We start from the raw sequence: 25,601 nt of genomic DNA on the forward strand, positions 1-25,601 counted from the left end.
ACACTGGCACCTTAGACCCAGGTCTCTAGTCCTCAAGGGTGTCACCCCACCCACTTTCCAAGGCCTATCTGAGTATCTGAGCTGTTTTCTCAACTCAAGCTATCAAATGTCTGTCTCATAAAACCTGACCACCCCCTAACCCCCATGCCAGCTAGAAACACCATCTCCTGACTCTCTAGCAGGTTCTTTGCCATTTTTTGTCACGAAACCAACCAGATAGAAATGTGGGGGACTGTTCTTCTTGGGCTGTGGTGAGACCATTGGTACTACAAAACACATTTCTACCCCCAAGTCATGTGGGTGCCGGTTGCAAGTTAGGGAAACCCAGGCTAAGGAGAAACACGTTCTCATTAGTAGTAAACTTTAATATTGTTCATTTTGCACAAGAAAAGTGGCTCACTAAGAGCTGAGGTTCTGAGGAGAGAATGTTTAGGCATAAATGGGGGAGCTGTGAGAGGCCTGGAGCCTTGGTGAGGGTGGGGCTCTGAGACTGAAACCCAGCCACCAACAAGGAAGAAACTAGCCCCACCAGTGTCACAATGCTGGACAGCTCTGTCCTCACCTTTGGCTGAACACGGGACCGCTAGCCACCAGGCAGGGTCTGGGCTCCAGTCTGCATTGAGGCATCTTGGCAATCAAGAAGGGAACTGAAAACGGCTTCAGCGAGTGGCAGCCTGTTCAAGGTACATTGTCCATTAGGAATGGCAGGCCCGCGCTCCCCCTGCTCTCTGAGAGTCCAACCTGGGTAGGAGCTGGCAGGCCTCAGGTCCCCTCAGTTGGCAGAGTTGTATTGTAGGACTTGCTGAGAGGCAAAGAGCTTCCTGACAACCAAGGCCTCTCCCGGCTGCCCCAGCACCAGACAGTTCTTGTTGTCTGAGCCAGCAGTCTGGGCTGAAGACTTCTTAAAGTAGCACAGGCGGCACACGGAGTGATACTTGTCGGCTCCGCCAATCACCTCCACCTGGTGGGAGGGAGATGTGAGGGCGGGACTCAGAAGCCGGAGCCTAAGCCCACCCCACTCCTTGGGCAGAAGTGTGTGTGTGTGTGTGTGTGTGTGTGTGTATACCTCTTTCTCCAGGCCCAATCACCTCCACCTGGTGGGAGGGAGATGTGAGGGTGGGACTCAGAAGCCAGAGCCTAAGCCCACCCCACTCCTTGGGCAGAAGTAAGTGTGTGTGTGTGTGTGTGTGTGTGTGTGTGTGTGTGTTGTGTGTGTGTGTGTGTGTGTGTGTGTGTGTGTGTGTGTGTGTGTGTGTGTGTGTGTGTACCTCTTTCTCCAGGCCCAGCCTCTTCGTGTAGGCAGCTTCTCGGAAGCACTCCATGCACACAGCGGTGAGCTTCACCACACTCTCCGCCAGGGGCACCAGGTTCAAGATGCTGCCGAAAGCCTGCACGGAAGACAGCAGGTGTGTGCGGTCAGTTAGCCAGGCACCTCCCTCCTCTGCCTGTGTTCACATGTGTATGTGTGTGGGGGCCAGAGAGCAACGTCAGGAGCTGTGCCTCTGCACTGTCTACCTTGGTGCTTTTGGAAACGGTCTCTCACTGGCTTGGGGCTTGCAGTGTAGACTAGATCAGCTTGCCAGTAAGCCGCTAAGATCTGCCTGTCTCTGTCTCCTGGTGATAGCATTTTAAAGAGTCCTGAGGATCTAACTCGAGCCTGTGTGCTTTGCAAGGCAAGCATGCTTCAGCTTGAGCTCTTCCCACCGCCAACGCTTCTCTTTTAAACCCCATGATTCAGGCTACATCATACTTTACTGATCCTGCTTTCTTGAGAGCCACACCCTCCTGCTCTCTACCCTTTGGCCAGTTCAGAGCACCCACTAGCCAATAGCTTCTATTCTGAACACACCTACTTCTGGGGAGACCTTGTATATTGTTTCCTGCCTCAGGATCCTCTGCCAAGCCAGAGTCAGACATCTTTACCTTCCTCTGGAAGGTCCCATCCAGCGCTGCCACAATTACTGTCTTGCCCTCGTTGGCCATCATTTCACAGAAATCCACAATGTCAGGAAACTGGGAAAAGTCCAGAGGATGAGGTGAGCTGCCCCAGGCAAGGGCCTCACGAAGACCGTGGGGGAGCTGAGCATGCAGGTAAGCCCAGAGCCGGAGACCAGACCACACCGCCAGTCCTGTTAAGACATCCCACCCACTTGCCCACTGCTACCCAGAGCTTGCCAGCAGGCTCCATCCAGCATCTGAGAGAGGCCTCTACACACCAGAGAGGCTGGAACAGCAGCTCTCAACTTGCAGGTCACGACCCCCGGGGGCTGAACGACCCTTTCTTTCACAGGGGTCACATATTAGATATTTGCATTATGATTCATAACAGCAGCAACATCATAGTTATTAAGTAGCAACAAAAATATATAGAATAGAGTTTATTTAGGCCATGAGGAGGGGAGTTGAGAGAGTAGCAGAGGCAGAGAAAAGCAGAAAGGAGAGAATAGAGACATGGGGGCCGACCATGACCATGTGGAGAGTGGGGGAAGGGAATGGGGAGCAAGGGGGTGAGAGGCAAGAGTGTAAGAAACAAAAATAATCTTCTGGCTGGGGTCACCACACGAGGAACTGTATTAAAGGTCTCAGTTAGGAAGGTTGAGAGCCACCAGGCTAGAACTTTCCCCTACAGTTCCTGGAAGGAAGCGGCCCTGCCAACACCAAGGGTCTCTTCCTTCCAGAACGGTCAGTGCACAAAGCTCTGGGCTTAAAGTCCTTGCTGACTTCTGTTAGGGCAGACTTAGAAGCTAAACACAGCTCATGTTTAAAATGGGCTTTCAGAGAGAGAACTCGGGGTGGACGGCAGGAAAGAGCACGTGCCACTCTTGCAAAGGACCCAGTTGCCAGGGCCACATGGTCACTTACAACCATATGTTAATTTCAGCTCCAGGGGCCCTGGTGACCTCTTCTGGCTTCTATGGACACTGCACACATTTGATAGACATACATATAAAAATAGCAAACACTCATACATTTCAGGAGCAGACCAGGTAGCTCAGTTGGTAGAAGAGAGCTTACCCAGTGTGCATGAAGCCTTGGGCTCCACCCCCAGCAATAAATGAACCAGACACAGTGTCCAACACCATAATACCAGTACTTTGAAGGTAGAAGGATTACAAAGTTCAAAGCTATGAGATCCTGTCCCAAAACATACAGGGCTGGGGAGATGGTTCAGCAGTTAAAAGTATGACTCGTTCCTATAGATTACCAGAATTCAATTCCCAGTACCCACATCAGATAGCTTAGCTCCAAGGGATCTAATATCCTCTTTTGGCCTCTGCAGGCACCCATAAACACGCACACGCACGCACGCTCTTCAGCCCCCATGGACGGGTGGAGGGAGAGCCTAAGTGAAAACCCAGAGAATAAGCACCATGAGGTTACACTGGCATTTTCCCACCAAGAAATCCCACGTGAGAGAGAATGGCTCTTGGCAATGAGATGTGCGAGGCAGGAGCAGGTTGGCAGGGATAGCTGCCCTCCGGGGTCACTCAGGCCGGCCAACCTTCAATAGCACAGTGTCTCCCTAGAATCAAGACCCAGGCTTCTCTCCCCTGCCCAGCAAGGCTGGGCATTTTCCTTAATAGTTCTTTACCTTCTTTGTTTGAGATAGGACTCTCACTGAATCTAGACCACAGCCATTCAGATGGGCGACAGGGAGCTCCAGGGACCCGCCTGCCTCTGCCTCCCTAGTACTGCGGTTATGGACACGTGGCTATACCCAGCATTTTACAGGGGTGCTAGGGACTCACGCCTGCAGAGCCAAGGCCTCACTGTTCTGTCTCCCCATCTCTTCCATCTTTTGCTTTTGATTGGTTATTACCGTGTAACCCAGGCTGGCCTGGTACTCAAAGCAATCTCCTGTCTCAGTGTTCGTGGAGCTGAGTGTGCAGGTCTGCCACCCTGCCTGGTTCCTCAGACCTTTTCTTGAGCACACTCCTGCTCCACGCCTTAGTGTTCTAGCCTTTCTCTTCGTCCCCAGTCCCTCCCAGTCTATCAACAGAGGTGAGCTGGAAGCTCCAGATTTGTCTCCAGACAGAGAATGCCACAGCCAAAGGGCAGAAACTTGGAATGAATGTGATTGGTCCCTGGACCCAGCCATCCCCACAATAGTCACAGCATGTGACATGGCCTGCTCTATAAAAACGCACATGTATAATTAGAAGCGTCCAGGCTGGGCTGGCACTCGTCAGAGTCCTGGCCCTGACTGAACATAATCTCTTGGGCCAACATCAGGCAAGGCACCCTGGCCAGCATGAATATAGACCCATTCCGCCGTCTCACCTGAGCATCGACAAAACAGGCACAGTTTATGCCAGAAGCAGCCAGACAGGCACTGCCCTCCCTCCAGGCTCCAACCCTTCTGCCAGAAGACCCACGGGAGCCCTCTCCTTCCCCCAACCCCCTCTCGGAATACCACTGCTCCATGACTAGTGTTTGCTCCGAGGCAGGTTTTAGAACCCACGATGTTGAACTGGCAGGGCATTCCCAGTAGTTCCTGGTTCAAAGACACTGATGTGACAAGCCTCCTCTTTCTGGTGTGCTCCTATTGTGTCCTAGATTGAGCCTGTCCTTACTGTGTCAAACAGAAAGGAAACACAAAGTCCCTGAAGATGCAAGCTTCTCTCTTGCCCAGAAGCCCGTGGGCCCTGGTGCTGGTGAATGAACACAGGGAAAGCTCTATATCCTCAGCTGTGGCTTCAGGGACCCTAAAGGACCCTCCACCCACTGTCTAAGGCAAGGACATGGAAGGAAGGGCAGCCCTTTTGTTTTGCAGTGGGGAGATCCTGAACTTAGTATAAAGAGCAGGTTCTAGAGACTGGGGCAGAAGCATGCAAGAACTGTGTTGTTTATATGAAGCTGGTGTGAGGGCCCATGACCGCAATCCCAGGACTCAGGGAGCTGAGTTCTAATCCAGCCCGGACCACAAAACAAGACCTATCTCAGAAATCAAAGTATCCACTAAATGAACTAGTTTTTCTTAATCATAAGGGGGAAGCATAGAAATAAATCTCTCTTATAGGCTAGGATGGGGAACAGGGCTGGAGCAACTGCTAGACTGGTGCCAGACCTGGGTACGAATCTACTGATCAGGAAGAGCTGAGAAAGGAAGGCAAGCCTAGGGAGTCGGCTGGGCCTCCGGGAACACCAGGAGAGCATAGCTAGTAAGCAGGCCACTGCGGCAGGCCTGAGGCGGGGAGCTGCACCCTAAGTCAACATCTCCACAGCCATCCTGCTCCAAGACTTACCTCTGAGGACAAAACAGATCTGGCACATCCTGGTGGATGGGCAGGTGCCAAGAGCACGGTTAGAGTGCCACAGCCGGAGCTGCCTCACTCTATCTGGGGGTTGAGGGCACACATAGGGCAGACTGGGACCCCTCCTCCATTAAACCCAAACAGCCTGGCTCCTTCCAGGGTAGAGCATGAGAGTGGGCGGCCAGAGAGCCACACAGAGTCCAACAGAAAGTCAGCAAGTGACATCGAGGCTCTGGCCCAAACCACAGGCCACCCGGGGCCATCATCCACCTTTGTGAACAAGCCACTTGCAGCCACAGGACAGTGAGGGATTCTTTTTCTTTTGTTTTGTTTTGTTTTCCAAGACAGGGTTTCTCTGTGTAGCCCTGGCTGTCCTGGAACTCACTTTGTAGACCAGGCTGTCCTCGAACTCAGAAATCCACCTGCTTCTGCCTCTGCCTCCCGAGTGCTGGGATTAAAGGCGTGCATCACCACGCCCGGCTGAGGGATTATTTATTGAGTGGTTTATTATGTTGCCACAGGTTGCATGCTTGGGACATATATGTTATCTTCGACAACTCTTTAAAATTTTTAAAAATTATGTGTATGTGTCTATGTAAGGTATGTGTGCGTGCATGTGTGTAGATGCCCGCACAGGCCAGGAGAGACCCTGAGCTGGGGTTAAAAGCAGCCCAATGCGGGTGCTGGGAACCAAAGTTGGGTCATTTGCACAGTAAGCAAGTGCTCTTAACACCCGAGCCTTCTCTCCAGCCCACTTCTTGTTTTTAAATGTCTATTACTATGTATGATGCATGGGGGTGGGCGCTCACATGTGGAGGTCAGAGGTCGACTCTGAGGAGGCGGATTCCTGCTTTTACCCTTTCATGAGTTCTAGGCTTAAACTCAGGTCGCCAGGCTGTGCAGCAAGCTCCTTTACCCACTGAGCCGTCTCACTGGCCCTATTTTTGGTTTGAGACGAGGTCTTACTCTATAGCTAAAGCTGGCTTTGAACTCCTGATCTTCCTCCTGCCTTAGTCTCCCAAGTACAGGGATCACAGCATTACCTTACCGTACATCAACAAATACTCTTGGAAACCTCTATGATGTTAAGTGTTAGAGGCCTCTGTCCTTGCTCTTCCTGGTGGACTGGAGACAGCCTGAAATTGGCAAAGAAGCGTGGCCAGTCCTTCCTGTTTACAGCCCCCCCCTGGAGCACAGGCTGATTCCAAACTGGCTAAATAGCCAATGATACTTTGAACCGATCCCCACCTCCATCTCTGGTGCTAGACTTATAGGCACTCCAGCATGTCTAGTTCATGCCATGCCGGGCTGGGCCCTGGGGCCTTGTGCTCACCAGGAAGGTGCTCTGCCAGCCCAGCTCGGTCCCCTATGGAAAGGCTTCTACATGGGAGTGAAGTTAAGACCACAAAAGACATAATTCCCACCCCAGTCAGAGGACGCCCAGGAAGCAAACACCACCTCCCAAACAGACCCTGAAACCAAAGCAAGGCTGGGATCAAAGGACCCAGCCACCACTGAGGCCAAGGCTAGAGCTCTCCCCCACAGCTACCTTGGCAAGGGGATCCGCACCCCAGTAAAGACAAGTTAATGACAGGGACTTCTGAGTCAGCAGGGCAGGAAGGGTCAGGGGTCAGGGTGAGGGTTATGCTGCAGGCTGACTTACAAACTGCCCCTCATCGATGCCAATGACGGCCACACCCAAGGACTCCTGGGTCACATCGCGGAGCATGCAGGCTGGCAATGCGTCCATGGTGTTCCTGGGAAGAGAAGGCCAAGAATGAGCAAGGGCAGAGACCAAGCACCCCGAGGACCCAGAGGCCCAGACAAGCGGCCTGAGGTGATCCATCAGTTTCTGTGGGGGAGCACTGGGGAATACAGGGACTTATTCAGAAAACCAGTTAAAAGACAAAGCAAAATAACTCATTTGAGACAGGGTCTCTCTGTAGACCAGACTGGCCCCATACTCTCTCTGCCTCTGCCCACCAAGTGCTAGAATTAAAGGTGTAAGTCACACATGGGGAAATGTTAAAAATGTAGCTGTATTTATTAGCAGTTTCCCTGCATATAGGTCTGTGTATTGTGTGCACATCTGGTGGCCTTAGAGTTTAGAAAAGGGTGTTAGATCCTCTGGAACTGGAGTCACTGATGGTTGTGAGCCATCAAATGTGCTGGGAACTGAACCTGGGTCCTTGACAAGAATAAGGACTCTTAGCCACAGAAGGCAGAGTGCGGTACCCAGGAAAGGAAAGCTGTCAGAGGCCCGTGGATCTGCCATGAGCAGCCCAAGGCGAGACGCATCCTGTTCTCAGTGTCTGGAATGGGGGTGGCCTTGGAAGCCAGGCAGCAGAGTGACCCTCTGGAACCCCTTCCAGTCACTGCCCTCCAGATTGGAGGACTCTCCACACCATGCGGCTGTCTGCTGGCAGAGCCAGGCTGAGAAGCCTCTGCTATAGGCCCCACTGGAGACCGCTTCCCGGCAAGGGAGAATCCACCCAGGCCTCTGAAGGCCAGCTTGGACACACTCCAGAACACCATTAAAGGATGCCGGGAACCTCTGCTCTAAGGAATGGAATGCTGGGCTGCACCCAGCGCCTTCTCCCTCTGGTTTCTGCCTCACTTTCAGAAACTAACTCAGAAAGCCGTTTCCCAAACCACAGACAAGCAGCATATAGTGGCATTCTTCCCAAGGAAAGCACCTCCTGGCCTACTTACTACCTCACCATCTTAAAATCTGGGAAGCTGGGTGTGGCCAACCACATCCGGAATCCTTGTATTTACATAGATCTGAAGGAGTTGTGGGCTGGGTGTGGGATTGCTAGCCTGTAATTCCAGGAGGAAGAGGAGGGAGGGTTACAAGTTATAACCCACCTATGCTACCTGAGACCTGCCTCAGTAAATGGGTTGAGAGATCATTTGTCATTCTTGCAGAGGACCTAGGTTCTACCCCCAGGAACCACATGGCAGCTGACAATTATCTATAATTCCTGTTCCAGGGAATCGGATGCTCTTTTCTGACCTCCCAGGGTACCAGACAAGCAAGTAGCGTGCAGATCTACATGCAAAAACCCTAAACAAATCAAAAACAGGATGGAGATGTCTGAATGTGTAAAGGGCTTGCTTTGAGAGCATACTGAGCCAGGTGTGGTGGGACATGTCATTGATCCCAGCGTTTGGCAGGCACAGTTGGATCTCTGTGAGTTCAAGGTCAACCTGGTCTACAGAGTGAATTCCAGGGCAACCAGAGGTCTGTAGAGAGTTCCTGTCTCAAAACAAAACAAAACAAAAAAAAGATATGGCCAATGAGTGTGGAACACAGATCTTATAACCCGAGGCTGTCCTCTGAACGCGGGTGTATGGTTACCTGTGTGCAAACACACACCTCCCTAAGAAACCAACCAAAGCTGGGCATGGTGGTGCACGCCTTTAATCCTAGCACTTGGGAGGCAGAGGCAGGAGGATTTCTGAGTTCAAGGCCAGCATGGTCTACAAAGTGAGTTCCAGGACAGCCAGGGCGACACAGAGAAACCCTGTCTCAGAAAAAAATAAAAGAAACCAACTAAAGAACACAACACAACACTCGGGCATCTTAAATTCTCTCTTCCCTCCCCTGGTAGAGGGGACCAGAGAGAGGACAGGCAACAAGCCAGCTGTGGCCACCACTCTAGGCACTGTTGCCTCCTCTGATTTCGGTCCTCCTGGATGCACATCCCGTCCTGAGCGCTGGCACCGTGGTTACAAAGACAGTTGTAAAGACCTCAGTACAGAGTCTGGCAGGAAGCCTGGCTTGAATCCCCAGGCCAACTCCCAAGTCCTGGTAGTTCTCGGCTCCACTTCCTGCTCCGCTTCAGAAACCTGCTCTACCCCAGGCTGCTCACCCTTGGCCCAGCTCCAGCAACCCCGAGAGGCACAAATTACTTTCTTGAACTCCTACCTACCCTTGGGCTCAGAGGGAAATGTCCAGTGGAAGGGCTGATAGATAGACAATTCAGAATGATGACGGCTACCTAATGGCAGAGAGCCAACTAAAGAGGGGGGGAAATATCTCTGGAGTCAAGAGGGCTGCAGCCTCTACCCAAGTGGGACCCAGGTTCTCCCAGCCTCCGTGGGTACAATGGACACTTGGGGACAGGTTATTCTAAGTAAGTTTTGAGCACTTATTCATATCCACTAGAGGCTAGCAGCAGTGTGCCCCGAGGCTTAGGGGTTTCCGAAGGGCAGGCTCAGGGGTAGGACTGACCGATCATGTGTGGAGAAGCTGTTGCTATAGCGCGTGTCTTTGGCATACTTGATGACCAGGCACTTGTACTGGGCGATCTGGAAGCGCCGGACTCTTCTCATCAGCTCTGTGCTGCAAGAATTAACCAGAGCACATGAGGCCCGAGCAAAAGGCGGGCTGCCACTACCACCTAGCGTCGGGCAGCCGGAACTGCAGCCGTTCACCCCATGCTGTTCTGAACAAAATTCAATTTTCATGAATGAACTTCAAAGTCTTTGACAGAATCACCAGAGAGCTTGCTTCTGGATCCCAGATCATGAGTTTGGCCCTCACCCTCGGGGCAAGGGACAAATTGAGGTGACACCAGACCATTCAGAAATAATGAGGTGCCTGGTATGGTGATGCACCCCAGCAGAGGCAAGCGGATCTCTGAGTTGGGCCACAAATAAAGACGCTGAGTTAAAAAAAAAAAAACAAAAACTAACCCCAAGATAAAGCAAAGAAAACCCAAGTAGTGTGTGTTTGTTATTCTGGGTGGGACTCCCAGAGTTTAGACCCTCACCTCAGAGTTAATTGGGCTCCAAGGCTTTAGGAGAGCTCGCATGGGGAATGAATGAGGAAACTGTCAGAGAAGGTGCCTAACTCCCAGGGGACACATGAGAGTTCGGTGGGCTCCTGGGTAATGTGGGCTGGGGTCTTCAATTGTACCCCCATGTGGTCCGCCTCAGCAAAGATAGGGTTCCCCAAGAGAAAAGGCTTGGGCAGGAGGATGGCAGCAATCCAGGAAATCGAATTTTGGGCGGGAATGTACACACAGAGGTCGAGCGCGTTTGCCGCCTAGTCAGAGGCTCCTGGGAAGATGGGGGAGGGGGGAGAGGAGAGCCAGGGCCTGCAGAGAGAGAGGCTGCAGAGAGAGAGGGAGGCCCACCGCCCCGAAGGCCCATTCATTACCTTTTCCCTGAGAACATGGGCCCGAGAATCACCTAGAAGAGAAGTCATTTAAGGGGTCTCCCCCTTGTACACCCCGCACCAGCCACCACCCGACCCCACTCCAGACCCCGCACCTGAATCTGCCCCCGAGTCTTGCTGGGGGAGCTGGGCAGCACGGTGGGCAGATTGATGTAGCTCATGGCTGCTGTGCAAACCTTAGTTAGCACCGAGAGTCCGTGGGTGGAAAAATTTCGACTTACTGCTCGCATTTGCCCGCGAACTCAAAAGGGGGCGGGACGAAGACAAGACTCGTCCCACCTCTCAGCTACGTGAAAAGCCTGGAGCTCGACCATCCCCTCCGGATCTGGCCATGGCGTTTCCTTCCCTTTCTGCGGGCCAGAATCCCTGGAGGAACTTGTCTTCGGAGGTAGGTGTGGTGCAGCCGCCCAGAGCCGGGACTGGAATTTTAGGATGCCCACAAGCCAAATTTCCAAGCGTTGAGCGCCAGATTTCTTCATTTTTCTCGTCATAGAGCAGGTTTAGCTTGTTAGCCTGGTTTTAAAGACAGCGAAAACTCAAGTTCCAGCAGGAACTAAGGGGCTTAGGGTTTGGACCTTACTCTGAGGTTGTGCAGTGTGATTCTGTGTTTCTGTAACTACAGTCTGGAAGGTGCCAAGGCTGGGGGTCCTTGCTGTGAGTCGCAAAGTAAGGCAGGCACCTTCAGGGACAGACTGTATTGAGCGGCTTCAGAATTCCCATGCTAAAACTCCTATGGCTCACACCGAGCATGCCCAGAAACCTTCTCACTCAGGAATTTGTTTGGTTACTCTGTCTGCCATTGGTTGCGGCAAGGGTTACCAAAGGCATACACAAAGCAGGACAACACATTTTGGCGCTTGCTGTAGTTAATTACCATTCCACTAGGATTTCTTGACTGGTTAGCTTGTATTAAACAGGCTTCTTTGTTTTGGTCACAGACAGACATCACTTAGAATCTGTTGAAAGTTAGGAACATGTGTCCTCGGGGGTGGCTCAAGCATTCAATTCCAGGCAGAGGCAGGCAGGTGACTTAAGTTCAAGGCCAGCCGGGTCTACAGAGTGAGTTCCAGGTCAGCCAGGACTACACAAAAAATAAACTTTAAAATACAATCAATCATAAATCCTAATAGTAAAAATGAAGGCAGAGGGCTAGAGAAATGGCTCGGCTGTTGAGCATCCACAGCTCCTCCGGAGGCGCAGAGTTGAGGATTTCCAACACCCACATCAAGACAGCTCACAGCGTCCAGCTCCAGAAGGGACTGCAGGCACACACATTTAAAGAGGAAATAAAAAGACTTTTGGCACATGTCAGTAATCTCAGCACTTGATCCTCGAGGCAGCTACACAGTTACAAGAGATGAGAAAACAAAAAGACGACAAAAAAAAAAAAGATGATGCCTAGCCAGGCCCCTAGCATCCAGCAGGTACCAACCGGAACGAGAAGGGTCTATAGCATGTAAGACGAACATTCAACAGGAAGAGGCAGAGGCAGCTGTGTTTGAGCAAGGGGCTTACATTGTTTCTCTTACACACCTCCCTTCCAACCCTGTGGGCGTCTAGCACCCCCATTATATCAACGAGAAGAGCAAGGCTAGAGACAGCTGGAGAGAGCCAAAGGTGCCCAGCCCCAGGCCTCAGTGTGAAGACGCACTCACTGTCTTCAGGATTCCTGTGTTGGCTTAGGAACCTGTGTCCTCCTGGCTTTCTGTGTTAAGTGTGGGCATCTTACATTTTCCCCTCGTGGTGGTAGAGATTGAACCCAGCACAACAGGCAAATGCTCTGCCACTGAACTGTCCCCACTTTTCACTTTATAACCCAAACACTGTTTATTTGTAAACAGAGTCTCACTGTGTAGTCCTGGCTATCTATCCAGGAACTGGCTTGGCTGTCCTCCTGCCTCTGCCTCCCTCTGCCTCACAGCGAGCTGGGATTCCAGCTGCGTTTACCACACCTCTGGCTGCATAGCCTTCTGCAGCTGCCATCTGGCTGAGCAACATTTGCAAACTGACTTTTGACTTCTTCCTGCTTACCTCTGTCCCTGGGACCCTGTATGTGCCTGTGGTCAGAATACTGTCCTCCCAGAAAAACAGCTCATGCCACTTGATTGCTAATGGTCACACAGTTGCCTCACCTCCTGTGGTCTCAGTTCCCGTAGGAATTTGGCCCCCTAATGCCATTTACAGACCTCATGTCTCATGAAGGCCGTTAGCTGGTTAAAGGCATGGTTGCCGCTAGGGAACCCCTCTGGCACCTTTTTGAGGGCACCTTAGATGTTCTGCTGAAATACCTAATGGGGCAGCTAGTAGGGGGGACTAGGGAGCAGAAGTTGAAAAGGCTTGTAGAAAGCTGCATGCATTAGGGGTCTTCTCAGGGCAGAGAAGAAGAAAGGATCAGCCATCACGGTCCCGGTCGACACACGCCCCGAGAGGGAGTCTCACAGGGTTCTGTCTCGCCCACAGGAGCTGGAGAAGCAATACTCACCCAGCAGATGGGTCATCCACACGAAACCAGAGGAAGTTGTTGGGAACTTCGTGCAGATAGGAAGCCAGGGTACTGTGGGACTCTCTCTGGATACTGTGGCCGCTTATTTGGGGTTGGGGAGGGGGCTACACCCCTGAATGGAAGGGCATTACTCTTCTATCAGGCGCATGGGTGAGCCTCTGCTGGGGCGGGAGGTGAGGGTGTAGCTGGAGGCAGAAAAGGCTGGCACGAGGCCAAGCTCTTCTGAGACACTCAGGCTACCCTCCTGACTGGCTAAGGGCCTCTAAGCTCTAAAGGCACAGTTCTCTACATGGAAATCCCCAACATCGAAATCGAGATCCCTTTGGGGACTGAAGCACCCTTTCACAGGGGTTGCCTAAGACCGCCGGAAATATCAGATATTTATATCACGATTCATAACGGTAGTAAAACTCCAGTTAGGAAAGAGCAACAAAAATCGTTTTATGGTTGGGGGTCACCACAACATGAGGAAGTGTATTAAAGGGTCGCACGCAGCGTTAAGAAGGTTGAGAACCGCTGCTCTGAAGGGACATGCTGTGGTTGGCACGGAAATGTGAACTGAAAAAAAAGCAAAGAAAGCAGGGCGCTGTTACTATTTTTTTTTTTTTAAGTTTTTTGTTGTTGTTGTTGTCATTGTCATGGAATTCACTCTGTAGACCAGCTGGGTTACACTCTCTGTGGCATAGACCTGGCATGGTGGTGCCTGGCTGCAATGGTAGCACCAGTGAGCAGAGCAGAGCAGGAGTTCAAGGTTATTCTCAGTTACATAGTGAATTCCAAGCCAGACTGGGATACGAGATACCGTGAAGAGGGAGAGGGGTGGGGAAAGATAAAGCAATCAGAGCTTGGGACTGAGTACACGTGAGGCCTGCCCTCTGCTCCAGAGTGTAGAGGTGCTGTGGTGGCTGCAAATCCTTGTTCATGCTGGGTGGGGAACTGCTCTGAAAGGGAAGTAGGCTGTGGAGACAGCTGGCTGTCTGCTCAGAGCGGGAATCTGGATGCTGGACAAGTGCCTAGTCTCAGCAGACTGACCAAAACCTTGCCCTGGGGAGTTTCCTCAATAGAGACAGCCAGGGAGAGAATCAGGCTTTGGGGGTGTCTTGTTTCTTGTCCCCTAGTGTGGGTCCCCTAGGCTCTGAAGGGTCCTTGCTGTGGCGGTCACAGTAACTATGTGGAGATGTGCAGGCCTGGAGGGAGCATGTTCGCCTGTCTTGTCTGGAGAGATAAAAAGCCAGCCCAGCAGGGGAAAGAACTCACCAGCCAAAGCCCAGAGCTGATAGTAGGCCACTGCTCGCTCAGAACCCGCTGTGGCCAACTCTCAGGAAATGCTGGCAGGGCTGTCCTGCTGGTGCACCCCCTAATCTCAGCACTAACAGACAGATCTCAGGACTCCTCTAGCTTGAGGGGATCTGAAGCCTTCCTCTGACTTCCACAGAGAACTGCACATGTGTACCCGCACATACACATGCACAGATGTACACATTAAATAAGGTAAGTCTCTAGAAAACTCACAAAAATATAATCTTATCATTTCAAGAGGCTGAAGCAGGAGGTTCAAGGCCAGCATGGGCTACATAGCAGTTCTGGGTCATCCTGGATAAATGTGTCTCAAAAATGCAAAACAAAACAATGTGGTATGCAGTCTGATGATCCCAAATGTTGAAATGTGCAGGTGGGAGGGTCACAAGTTCAAGGTCACCTTGGCTAGGTAGGGCTCTGGGCTAGCCAAGGTTACATGAAATCCTGTCTAAAACAAACTGAAGGTTCCAGAAGGAGAGAGCATGCTTGAGTCCGTATCTATGACCTATACTGAGCTCTGGTTTCTGCCTCCCACTGACCAGTTCTCTCTCATGCTTGGATTCATCTGCCTGGCTTCTGACCTCTGCTCCCACTGTTAGACTGCTAACACAGCATTCTGGTTGGCTCTGGGCCATGACTTCTAGACCCTGGAGTTTTGGCGCTTTGGGTTATGAGTAATTAAAGTCCAATTTCCTCTTTGTTACAAAGTTTATTCTGGAGTGTCTTTCAAAAGCCCTCCTGTATTGCTGCTTTGGGGTTCAGGGCCTGGAGGTTGAGGGGAATTCACAAGGACCAGAGGCTGGTCCTTGTTCTCAAGTCAGCCGTGCTTTGAATGTCTGAGATTTCTGTGTGCTGTTCCTATGTCCGACAGAGGCTTTGTTTCTGTTGCTCTTCAACGGACAACAAAAGTGTGGTTTTAGCACCAAGTAAATCTAATTCAGCCAGGCCAAGTTGTCAGGACTCTTAGCAAGGTCGCTAGCTTTGCTGAGGAGACTCCGAGACCCACACATCTCCCTTGTTGGAAGGCCCCGTGGAGGACACTACCAGTGCCCTCCTATTGGCAATCATGGCCACCTTCTGGCCTGGAAGCTACACTTCCTGAAGGCGCTTGTTCCCAGGGTCAGCACAGTATAAACAAGGTTGTTGTCAGCAGGGTGGTTTCTGGCACCCTAAGATAATCCATACGTGGCTATGGTTGGATCTCAGCCAGGATGAGGTCACAAAGGATGCTTGTTGCGACAGATGCTGACGGCGGCGGTGGCTATAGGAGTCCAGCGAGGAGCAGGAAGAATAGAGAGGGGTACCACTACCTTCTGGGGACAAGAGGAGGCAGAACCCACCAGGGAGTCTCAGTGCTGGTGGGAAGGGGGACCCTGATTCAAGATAGGATGTGGAGGCAGAGTCTCGGGGAGAGGAGCTGAGGGCATCGCAGGGGGACACAGCGGTGTGGCTGGTGGAGAGAATGGCTGTGACCATCGTATGGGACCTGTGTAACCCATGCTTGCTCTTTACATGAGGAAATACTTTCTGTTTGTCTTGGGATAGGCTTCCTGTATAGCCCAGGCTGCCTTAAGACCTTACTGCCTCAGCCTCCTGGGTGCTGGCAGGTCACAGACGGATCTCTTCTCATCTGAGTATTATTCCTGGGGTCCTGGTTATGTGTGGTCTTTGTTGACTTCAGGGTCATGAAAGCGTCTTGCTGCTGTCCTTTTATGAGTGTGTGCTGCAGTGGGTGTGTGGCAGTCAGGACAACGTTTGAGAGTTGTTTCTCTCCTTGCACCAGGTGGGTCTGGGAGATCGAACTCTGTCGACTCTCCGGGCTTGGCGGCAAGCCTCTCTACCTGTTAAGCCCTGTCACTGACTCCTAAGGTGCTTTCTCAAAGTCTGGTGTACGTTTAACATATCTGGAGTTGATCTTTGTAGTATGAGGCAGGGATCATTTGGATAGTTATTGGATCCCAGTATTGTTGCTCTTCACTGCCAAGACATCGCCTCTCCACCTCCAGTTTTTGGTTAAGATAATAAAATAAATCTTTTTTAGAAGGCACTGTCTTCGATTCAAATGTCCCTGTCCCTAATTGGATGGTCTCAAGATTATCCATTTCAGCCAGGTGGTGGTGGCACACGCCTTTAATCCCAGCACTTGGGAGGCAGAGGCAGGCGGATTTCTGAGTTCAAGGCCAGCCTGGTCTACAGAGTGAGTTCCATGACACCCAAGGCTACACAGAGAAACCCTGTCTGAAAAAAAAAATCCATTTCAAGGTGACAATGATGACTCAGTGGGTAACAATGCTTGCACAGGAGCCTGGTGAGGTGAGTTTGATAGACCTTTTTGAGACCCTGCTCAAAAAAAATAAAACAAAGAGCCAGGTGTGGTGGTGTACACCTTTGATCCCAGCCCTCAGGAGGCAGAGGCAGGCGGATCCCAGAGAAATCCAGTCTCAAAACCACACCCAACATTTTTTTAAATAGATAAGTAAAAATAAGGCAGGGGCTGAGGCAGACTTGGCAACCACACCCCCCTCACCACCACACACAAGATCTCTTCTGGTGACCTGAGCTAGATCCCAAGTACCCATGGTGAAAGGAAAGAATAAATTCCTGTAAGTTGTCCTCTGACCTGCACGCTCACACCTTAACACACACACACACACACACACACACACACACACAATGAATACAAATGTTAACGCCTAGATAGGTGTCTGCTATCTAGTGGTAAATGTAATCAGAATGCAGTGAAATAGCGGCAGCCGCAATGCCTTCTGGGACCACGAGTCACTTGTCCGCAGCTGTCAGGGTGGGGGCGGGGCTCCCGGCGGAAGCTACCTCAGCTGAGCACTTACCACTGAGGAGGGTGCTGCAAACAGCCCAGAACTTGCTGTACCTGGACTTAACTGACAGCGACTCGCCTGCCTCTGCAGCCACCCAGAAGGCCCGGGCCACCAGGAGGAACCAGCTGGATGTCCCCTATGGAGATGGCGAAGGGGAGAAACTGGACATCTACTTTCCCGATGAGGATTCCAAGGGTGAGATGGGCGGGGCCGACGGTCCCCTCCAGGCAGCCAGCTGTCCGGCTCACCAGCGCCCCCTGCCTTGTCTTACAGCTTTCCCTCTGTTCCTGTTCTTGCATGGAGGATACTGGCAGAGTGGAAGGTGAGCAGGATGTCTGTAGGTGACTAGTAAGCATGAGTCACCCTTCCGCAGTTTGGTGTCCCGGAGCTGCCCTGACACAGTAGCGAGTGGTCCAACCTATAAGGAGAGAAGCGTGGCGTGTGGCAGGAAGTCAGAATGGAGGTGCTGCGGTGCCTGGCTAGAGGTGCTAACGAGGCAGTGTGCTTGTGGCCGTGTCTCCAGCTTCTGCTTCCGTCTTCACATGGTCACTGATGCTTGTGTCCCAGTAGGGTTGGACACATGGCTCAGGGGTTAAGAGCACCTGATGCTCTTCCAGAGGACCTGAGTTTGGTTCCCGGCACCCACAGCTTCAGGGATCTGACTGTCTTCCAGCTTCCACAAAAACATCACTCATGTGCACAGACATATACATTCAAAATATGTAATAGGGGGCTGGAGAGAGCACTGACTGCCCTTCCAAAGGTCCTGAGTTCAAATCCCAGCAACCACATGGTGGCTCACAACCATTCGTAATGAGCCTAACCTGATGCCCTCTTCTGGGGTGTCTGAGGACAGCTACAGTGTACTTACATATAATAAATAAATAAATCTTTTAAAAAAATGTAATAATTTGGGGAGAGGGTTGAGACAGAGTTTCTCTGTGTACCCTTGCCTATGCTGGAGTTCCTGGGTAGATCAGGCTGACCTCAAACTCAGATCTGCCTGCCTCTGCCTCCCAAGTCCTGGCATTAAAGGTGTGTGCCACCACCTCTTTTTAAAGAAGTAAATCTTTTTTTAAAGGCATTGTTTTAGATGTAGATGTCCTTGTCCCATGTAGAGGACCTCAAGGTTGTCAGTTTCTAATTTACAAGATGGCTCAGCGGGTAAAGGTGCTTGTTGTGCCAGCTTTGTTTGGGACTAAGAGGACATGGAGTTGGGCTGGTGAGATGGCTCAGTGGATAAGAGCACCCGACTGCTCTTCCGAAGGTCCAAAGTTCAAATCCCAGCAACCACATGGTGGCTCACAACCATCTGTAACGAGATCTGACGCCCTCTTCTGGTGTGTCTGAAGACAGCTACAGTGTACTTACATGTAATAAATAAATAAATCTTTAAAAAAAAAAAAAAAAAAAAAAAAAAAGAGGACATGGAGTGTTTGGTGCTTTGGAAATAAGAGCAGGGAAGCTGAGACAGGAGGATTTACTGCAGGTTTGAGGCCAGCCTTGTCTCAGAAGACAAAGCAAGAAGGTGGGGTGTAGCAGGGCGGTAGGGCCTGTGGTCTGCAGCAAGCCTTGGGTTACATCCCTGGCACTGAATAAAACTCAGCGTGATATTGAGTACCTGTGATTCCAGCCCTCGGGAGCTGGAGGTCAGGGATCAGGGTTATCCTCGGCTAAATAGGGAGTTTGAGGCCAGGCTGGGATGCATGAAGCAGCAAGTTTGTGTTTACACATACATGCTGCATACACACTAAATAGATGCAGTTGGTGTCCCTGCATTGAGAAGAAGGGTGTTTGGGGTCTTGGAGGACACCGCTGTTCTGAGGACCATCCCGAGATGCCTGCCACCGGATCCACCCCGCCCCTGCAGCATGCACATTTTTTTAGTTTTTCGTCTTATTCAGCTGCTGTATTCCATTTAACTCTCTACACTTTTAATCTTTAACTCTCACAGCTTGCTAAGAGAAGGGACATAATTGTCTCTGTTTCCCAAGGGAGGGAGCAGCCTGGAGATTAAAGTCCACAGTGAGGACAGCCTGTTCATTTCCCTCAGCACAGTGTCCTGTGCGCATGGGGCGTCTGCCCTGAGGCATGTTTGTCCAGGACCTTAGGGAGGCAACATCATGGTCAAGTTGTTTACAGTTGTCATATCATCTTTATCTTTCATTTTACGTTGTTTGGGCTTTTCGAGACTGGGTCTCATAGCTGAGGCTAGCCTCAAACTCACTAAGTAGCTGAGGAAGGCCTTGGACTCCTGACTCTTCTGCCTCTCCTTCCCAAGTATGTATTGTAAGCTACATTATCATCATTTTATGTGTGCTGGCATTTTCCTGCTTGTGCACCACGAGCCTGCCTGGTGTCTGCAGAGCTAGGAGAACAACTGGAGTTCCAGATGTTCGTGAGCTTCCGCATGGGAGCTGAGGGTTGAATCTTTGCGCTCTGGAAGAGTAGCCAGTGCTCTAAACCCATGGGCCAGCCCTCCAGCCCCCGGCCCACTTTTGTCTTTCCACAGTAAAGATGACTCGGCCTTCATGGTAAACCCACTGACTGCACAGGGAATCGTGGTGGTGATAGTGGCTTATGACATTGCACCCAAAGGTAATAAGGGTGGCCCCTGAAGATCTGCGGGCCAGAGCTTTGTGTAGATAGAGCCCCCTGGTGGATCCTGACCCAGCATTTTGCTCTGTTCAGGCACACTGGACCAGATGGTGGACCAGGTGACCCGCAGTGTCGTGTTTCTACAGAGGCGCTATCCAAGCAATGAGTAGGTGTCTCACGGATGCTTTCAGGGAGCAAGGGAGGGCTAGGTCTGTGGAGCCCGACACAGACCGGGACTTCTGATGCCTTAGGGAAATGCCTTAGCCGTAATCCGGGTCTCTGTCTCACCCAGGGGAATCTACCTCTGCGGACACTCTGCGGGAGCTCACCTGGCTGCTATGGTGCTCCTGGCCCGCTGGACCAAGCATGGCGTCACACCCAACCTCCAAGGTTTCTTATTGTTTGTCAGGTAGCCCAGGCTGGCATCCAACCTGTAAGGTTTCTGTGGGTATGGGAGGAGCTGGCCAGGCAGCTCATACCCTCTCTGGAGCAGTGAGAGGGTAGAGCAGCTGGTTGAAAGGCTGATAACTTGAGTAGAGGAGACCCTTCTTTGCCTCTGCCCACAGTCCTGGTCTTCCTCTCTGGCCTGGAGGGTGGGCAGGTTGGTCTTACCAGGCCTGGCTGCTGGCCTGAGCTCCTCACCTTCATAGGCTTTCTCCTGGTGAGTGGGATCTACGACCTGGAGCCCCTCATAGCCACCTCCCAGAATGACCCTCTGCGCATGACCCTGTGAGTTATCACCCCTTCCTTTCTCCGGCACCCACCCGAGGCCTGTCTCCCCTCTGTCCTGACCCCACCACTGTCCCATCCCAGGGAAGATGCTCAGAGAAACAGTCCACAGCGACACTTGGATGTGGTTCCAGCACAGCCTGTGGCTCCAGCCTGCCCTGTGCTGGTGCTTGTGGGTCAGCATGACTCCCCAGAGTTCCACCGGCAGTCCAAGGAGTTCTACGAGGTACTGCTAACAGCCAGCTATGACCCCGGGTTCAGCATCATGTGGTCTCCTCTCCCTCGTTATTCTGCCCAAATGAGCTGGACCTGTTGGTGCACACGTGGACTCCCAGTTACTCCGGAGGCTGAGGCAAGAGGATCATGTGGTCAGGGTGTGCTTTAAAGAGAGCTCAAGGCTCTAAGGAACTTAGTAAGACCCTGTTATAAAATTTAAAGAAGCCGGGCGTGGTGGTGCACGCCTTTAATCCCAGCACTGGGGAGGCAGAGGCAGGCGGATTTCTGAGTTCAAGGCCAGCCTGGTCTACAAAGTGAGTTCCAGGACAGCCAGAGCTACACAGAGAAACCCTGTCTCGAAAAACAAAACAAAACAAAACAAAAATTAAAGAAAGAAAGGTTAGGGTATAACTCGATGGTAATGGGCTTGGTAAGCATAAACAAAGTTCTGGTGCAATCCCCAGGACTGTAATAAATAGACATATTCTGTCTAGCGGACCCCAGGACGGTCATTCCCTCATTCAACAAAGCCATTCAAAAAAACCTGCCTTTTACTGAGAGCCACCACTTCAGCCGCACTCTCATGCCCCGCCCCCTCATTTCTATCCAGACACTTCTCCGCGTGGGATGGAAGGCCTCTTTCCAGCAGCTGCGTGGTGTGGATCACTTTGACATCATAGAGAATCTGACCCGGGAGGATGACGTGCTCACCCAGGTGGGGCTAACCCCCACAACAGTCTTTCTAAATGGACAGCGTGGATCCCACGCCCACACATGGGCGTGGCCTGGGCGTCAAGAGCAGAGGGAAAGATTGGCAGTGCCTAGATGGAAAAGCCAAAGCCGGCTCCACAGAAGGGCATGTGGCGAGTGTTTATTGTTTATTATTGTTGTTGCTGAGACAATGTCTCACTGTATAACCCTGGCTGGACTGGGACTTAAAATATAGATCAGGCTGCCCACAAACTTGTAGTGATCCTCCTGCCTCAGTCTCCTGGGGCGCTGAGGTTAGAGGTGTGTACAACTGTATCAGACTTGTTACGGCTCTGACACAGAGAGTACCATAAACAGTTCAGAGAAGCCGGCAAGATGGCTCAGTGGATAAAGAAAGGGACTTGCTATGGTGTCTGAGAAGCTGAGGCTGACCCCTAGGACCCAGGCGGTGGAAGGGGAAAACCAGCTCTTGCAAGTTGTCCTCTGACCTCCACGCGTGTGTCACGGTGTGTGAACATCCACTAAATAAATAGTTCTCTTAAAGGGATGACGCTGTGTGTGGTGGCGCACGCCTCTAGTCCCAGCACCTGAGAGGCAGAGGCAGGCGGATCTCTGAGTTTGAGGCCAGCCTGGTCTACAAAGCGAGTTCCAGGACAGCCAGGACTACACAGAGAATCCATTTGAGGGGAGGGGGGCAAAGGATAAATAGAAAATTGTTGCCACACATCTGACAGGTGATAATCTTTTTCTTTTTCCCCCACTTCGGAAGTAGGGAAGGGCACCTGACTAGCTTGATTTTATTTTGAGGTGCTGGGAATTGAACACTGTGTGTGTGTGTGTGTGTGTGTGTGTGTGTGTGTATGCATGTGTACGCATGTACATGTGGAGGCCAGAGGTTGACATACGGCATCTGCTTCAGACACTCCTTTTTTTTTTTTTTTAAGATTTATTTATTTATTTTACATACAATGTCAATCAGACACACCAGAAGAGGGCATCAGATCCCATTACAGATGGTTGTGGGCCACCATGAGGTTGCTGGGAATTGAACTCAGGACCTCTGGAAGAGCAGTCGGTGCTCTCCAGCCTTCTCTCCAGCCCCACACGTTTTTTAGACAGGGCATCTCATGGAACCCAGAGCTCATTGCTTTTGGCAGGCTGGCTGCTGCTGGCCAGGGAGTTCAGGGTTCCACCTATCTCTGCTCTCCACCCCAGCTCTAGAGTCAGATCTGGGCCCCTGCACCCGACCTCTGTGGGTTCTGGGAATATGTCTGGTGTCTCCCCAGCTGAGCCACCTCTTGGTCCGTACTTCTTTTTTTTTTTTCTTTTTTTTTTTAAGATTTATTTATTTATTATATGTAAAGTACACTGTAGCTGTCTTCAGACACTCCAGAAGAGGTTGTCAGATCTCGTTATGGATGGTTGTGAGTCACCATGTGGTTGCTGGGATTTGAACTCGGACCTTCGGAAGAGCAGTCGGGTGCTCTTACCCACTGAGCCATCTCACCAGCCCTGGTCCATACTTCTAAGTTGAGCGACAGGCTCTTCCTAAGTAGACCAGGCAGGCTTTTAACCCCTTCCTTATGCTTTCCTGTCTACTCTGTTTGGATGGTGGAGGTCAGAGGCTCACTTGCGGGACTTGGTTATTCTCTTCAGTTTGATTCTGGGATCAGACTCAGGCAGTCAACTTGGTGGCAAGCACCTTTATCCACTGAGCCATCCCACTTTGGTTTTGAACTTGTAGCCCTTCTGCCTCAGGATCCTGTTGGCCCACAGGACCAGCTTAGACCTTTTTATTTACTTGTTTGTCTATTTATTTTGAAACAGGGTCTCACTCTGTAGACCAGGCTGGCCTGGAACTGAGGTCCACCTGCCTCTGCCTCCCAAGTGTTGGGAGCAAAGGTGTGTGCCAGCACCTACAACTGTTTCTTTATTCAGATAGCCATCCATTCCTGGCCTTTCTTGTCCTCTCTTCCTCCTGCAGATCATTTTGAAAACAGTCTTCCAGAAGCTGTGAGGACACCCAGTCCCCATTCTGTATGCACCTCAGAGAGCCTTCAGAAAAGAGGCTCCATCTCACACTGCCTTGCCTGTCCACCCTGTACAGTCTCCCTGCTGTGAACACAATCTCCTCTCCTGCCATTCTTCACCCCACCCAGATGGAGGCCCAGGGAAAGCCTGCAGATTGTTACTGGAAAATGCACACAGCCACCACCTGGCCAAGTCTGCCCCACCCTCCACCCCACCCCTGCCTGCTGACAGGGAGTTGCCATTAACTTCTGGCTGGCTTTCTGTGCCAATTAGCAGTATCAGTGTGGACTGGCTGGGGCTGAGGCTGTAGCTGAGTGCTGGAGTTCTGCCTATCTCCTACTGCAAGAGAAGGTGGGGTGGGGAAAAGAAATGAAGACAGACAGACAGACCAACCAAACACTGGGGGACGTAGCTCGCTGGTAGAAAGCCTGACCACCATGCATACGATCCTGGGTTTCAACAAGGAAACCTGATACTAACAAGGAAAAAAGAAAGAAAAGAGAAGAGACAGAGACAGGCCCAGTGTATACCTGAATCCCAACACTGAAGCAAGAGAATTGCTTGTGATTTCAAGACCATCCTGGACAACATAGCTAGACCCTGTCTCAAAAAGAAAAGGGACTGGAGAGATGGCTTGGCAGATCAGAGTGCCTGGCACTGAGCCTGACAACCTGTGTTTGGTCCTTGGGGATCCATATGGAAGGAAACAACCAACTCCCCCAAATTGTCTTTTGGCTGCCATGTGTGTGTATCTTAGCATACACACCACACATACATGATGATGGTGATAAAAAGAGTCCATGTTGTGCCTGCTGTATGAACTAACAAGGATTTACTTAGAACTGCACCAGCCCAGAGAGGCCACCCGCACAAAGACCTGTGTGTAGCAGGCTCTACCAGACCTGATAACTATTCCTGCAGCACACCACTGGGCCTTCTGAAACAGCTGGTGTGGGCTGTAGCCATACTTCTTGCCTACTTTATTGGGTTCTCATAGCTACCACTCTTCCCCACCCCAATCCCTTCCAACCCCCCAACACTAGGGAGTTGAGAAGGTTGGAGGGAAGGGGGGCATAGATCTCTTTAGATGCCCTGCTGATTAGGGGCATCGAGATCTTTGGGACAAGAACAGCCAGCAAGTCATCAAATAGCAAAGGAGCCACAGGGGACGCAGCAGCCACCTCCTCTTGGGGCTCTGGCATTTTTAACCCTCTTAAGAACCCCCAGAATTCCAAATGTCAACTATCTTCCTCTGGCAGCCTCACGCCCCTGCCTGCCAGGGCAGGAGACAAATCGTAGTTGCATGTGGACAATCTTAAGCAGCCCCATTTCCCACACCTGGCATTAAAGCAAAAGCTTAGTCACATAACTGGGGTTTTCTGTTTGTTTATTTAATGTATGTGAATATACTGTCACTCTTCAGACACACCAGAATAGGGAATTGGATCCTATTTCAGATGGCTGTGAGCCACCATGTGGTTCCTGGGAATTGAACTCAGGACCTCTGGAAGAGTGGTTAGTACTCTTAACTGCTGAGCCCATCTCTCCAGCCCCATTAACTGGAATTTTTAAAGAAACCAAAATTCTCACTATAGTGGGCACTCCTGCTTCATTTTCAAAGCTCCCCTCAAACTGGCATGGGGCATGCCAGCAATCCCAGCACTTGAGGCAGAGGCAGGAGGGTTTGGGGACCGGGAAAGGGCTCTTTACTACATGTCTAATTTGTGATGTGGTTTTCTTGTGTCTAGTTTGCTTTTATGTTTCTGTAGCAAATACCATGACCAAAGCAACCTGAGAAGGAAAGAGTTCACTTCATCCTACACTTTTCAGTCCAAGGAAGCCACGGCAGGAGCTTGGGGCAGAAATGACCAGAGGAAGGCTGTGTACTGTCTTGCTCCTAGCCTCAGGTTCAGCCACCTTTCTTCTACAGACCAGACCCACCTGCTTAGGGATGACACCACCCATGGTGGTCTGGACCCTTTTACTTGAATTATTAATTATGACAGAGTCCCACAGACATGTCGACAGGCTACTCTGATGGAGCAGTTCCTCAGCTGATAGTTTCTCTACCTGGATGTGTGTCAAGGTTTGTGTGAAGTTGACAGGCGATGCCATCTATGACATCTTATGTCCTGAGGGTTGTAAGAAGCAGAAGGCCCAGCCCACATTTCTATGCCTTCCCCTTTCCCACTCTTTCCTGCCAAATCAGAGGCTCATGCAGAGTGGAACACTGATGCGGA

The 25,601-nt window shown here is 51.2% G+C and overlaps 2 protein-coding genes across 17 annotated transcripts; one reads left to right on the top strand and one right to left on the bottom strand.

The window, feature by feature from the left end:
* Positions 1-340: 340 nt before the first annotated feature.
* Tk1 (thymidine kinase 1) lies at positions 341-10,909 on the bottom strand. 5 transcript variants are annotated; one of them, NM_009387.2, is made up of 7 exons: positions 10,536-10,836; positions 10,423-10,454; positions 9,493-9,603; positions 6,919-7,012; positions 1,924-2,013; positions 1,269-1,388; positions 341-961 (listed from the first exon to the last, which is right to left on the bottom strand). In NM_009387.2, exons 1-7 carry the CDS (start codon positions 10,599-10,601, stop codon positions 773-775), a joined length of 702 nt encoding a protein of 233 aa, NP_033413.2. In that variant the 5' UTR covers positions 10,602-10,836; the 3' UTR covers positions 341-772. The 5 variants fall into 5 exon arrangements, with proteins under 5 accessions (NP_033413.2, NP_001258658.1, XP_030101777.1 ...); XM_006533149.3 differs by lacking the exon at positions 341-961 and adding an exon at positions 968-1,094 and having other exon boundaries at positions 10,536-10,705; NM_001271729.1 differs by lacking the exon at positions 10,423-10,454.
* Afmid (arylformamidase) lies at positions 10,325-24,730 on the top strand. Of its 12 annotated transcripts, none has more exons than NM_027827.3 (11): positions 10,741-10,828; positions 12,901-12,991; positions 17,167-17,271; positions 17,350-17,398; positions 19,589-19,674; positions 19,768-19,840; positions 19,967-20,064; positions 20,325-20,403; positions 20,488-20,629; positions 21,230-21,334; positions 23,315-24,730. In NM_027827.3, the coding sequence occupies exons 1-11, from the start codon at positions 10,772-10,774 to the stop codon at positions 23,345-23,347; spliced, it is 918 nt and encodes a 305-aa protein (NP_082103.1). In that variant the 5' UTR covers positions 10,741-10,771; the 3' UTR covers positions 23,348-24,730. The 12 variants fall into 12 exon arrangements, with proteins under 12 accessions (XP_030102186.1, NP_082103.1, NP_001350089.1 ...); XM_006534248.2 differs by having other exon boundaries at positions 10,746-10,828; positions 20,488-20,755; NM_001363160.1 differs by lacking the exon at positions 21,230-21,334.
* The last annotated feature ends 871 nt before the right edge of the window (positions 24,731-25,601 follow it).

Source organism: Mus musculus, chromosome 11, assembly GCF_000001635.26.
Source record: "Mus musculus strain C57BL/6J chromosome 11, GRCm38.p6 C57BL/6J".
NCBI classification, from domain to species: domain Eukaryota; kingdom Metazoa; phylum Chordata; class Mammalia; order Rodentia; family Muridae; genus Mus; species Mus musculus.

What these genes read in the sequence shown, in the direction of transcription:
- Tk1 (NM_009387.2), bottom strand. Translation starts at nt 10,601, where the DNA reads ATGAGCTACATCAATCTGCCCACCGTGCTGCCCAGCTCCCCCAGCAAG. An exon ending in ATGGGACCTTCCAGAGGAAG is followed by an intron (nt 1,389 to 1,923) that starts GTAAAGATGTCT and finishes TCTTCCGTGCAG; the next exon opens with GCTTTCGGCAGCATCTTGAA. An exon ending in GGCTGGGCCTGGAGAAAGAG is followed by an intron (nt 962 to 1,268) that starts GTACACACACAC and finishes CCCTCCCACCAG; the next exon opens with GTGGAGGTGATTGGCGGAGC.
- Afmid (NM_001363158.1), top strand. Translation starts at nt 17,001, where the DNA reads ATGCCTTCTGGGACCACGAGTCACTTGTCCGCAGCTGTCAGGGTGGGG. An exon ending in GGATACTGGCAGAGTGGAAG is followed by an intron (nt 17,399 to 19,588) that starts GTGAGCAGGATG and finishes GTCTTTCCACAG; the next exon opens with TAAAGATGACTCGGCCTTCA. An exon ending in AGGCGCTATCCAAGCAATGA is followed by an intron (nt 19,841 to 19,966) that starts GTAGGTGTCTCA and finishes TGTCTCACCCAG; the next exon opens with GGGAATCTACCTCTGCGGAC.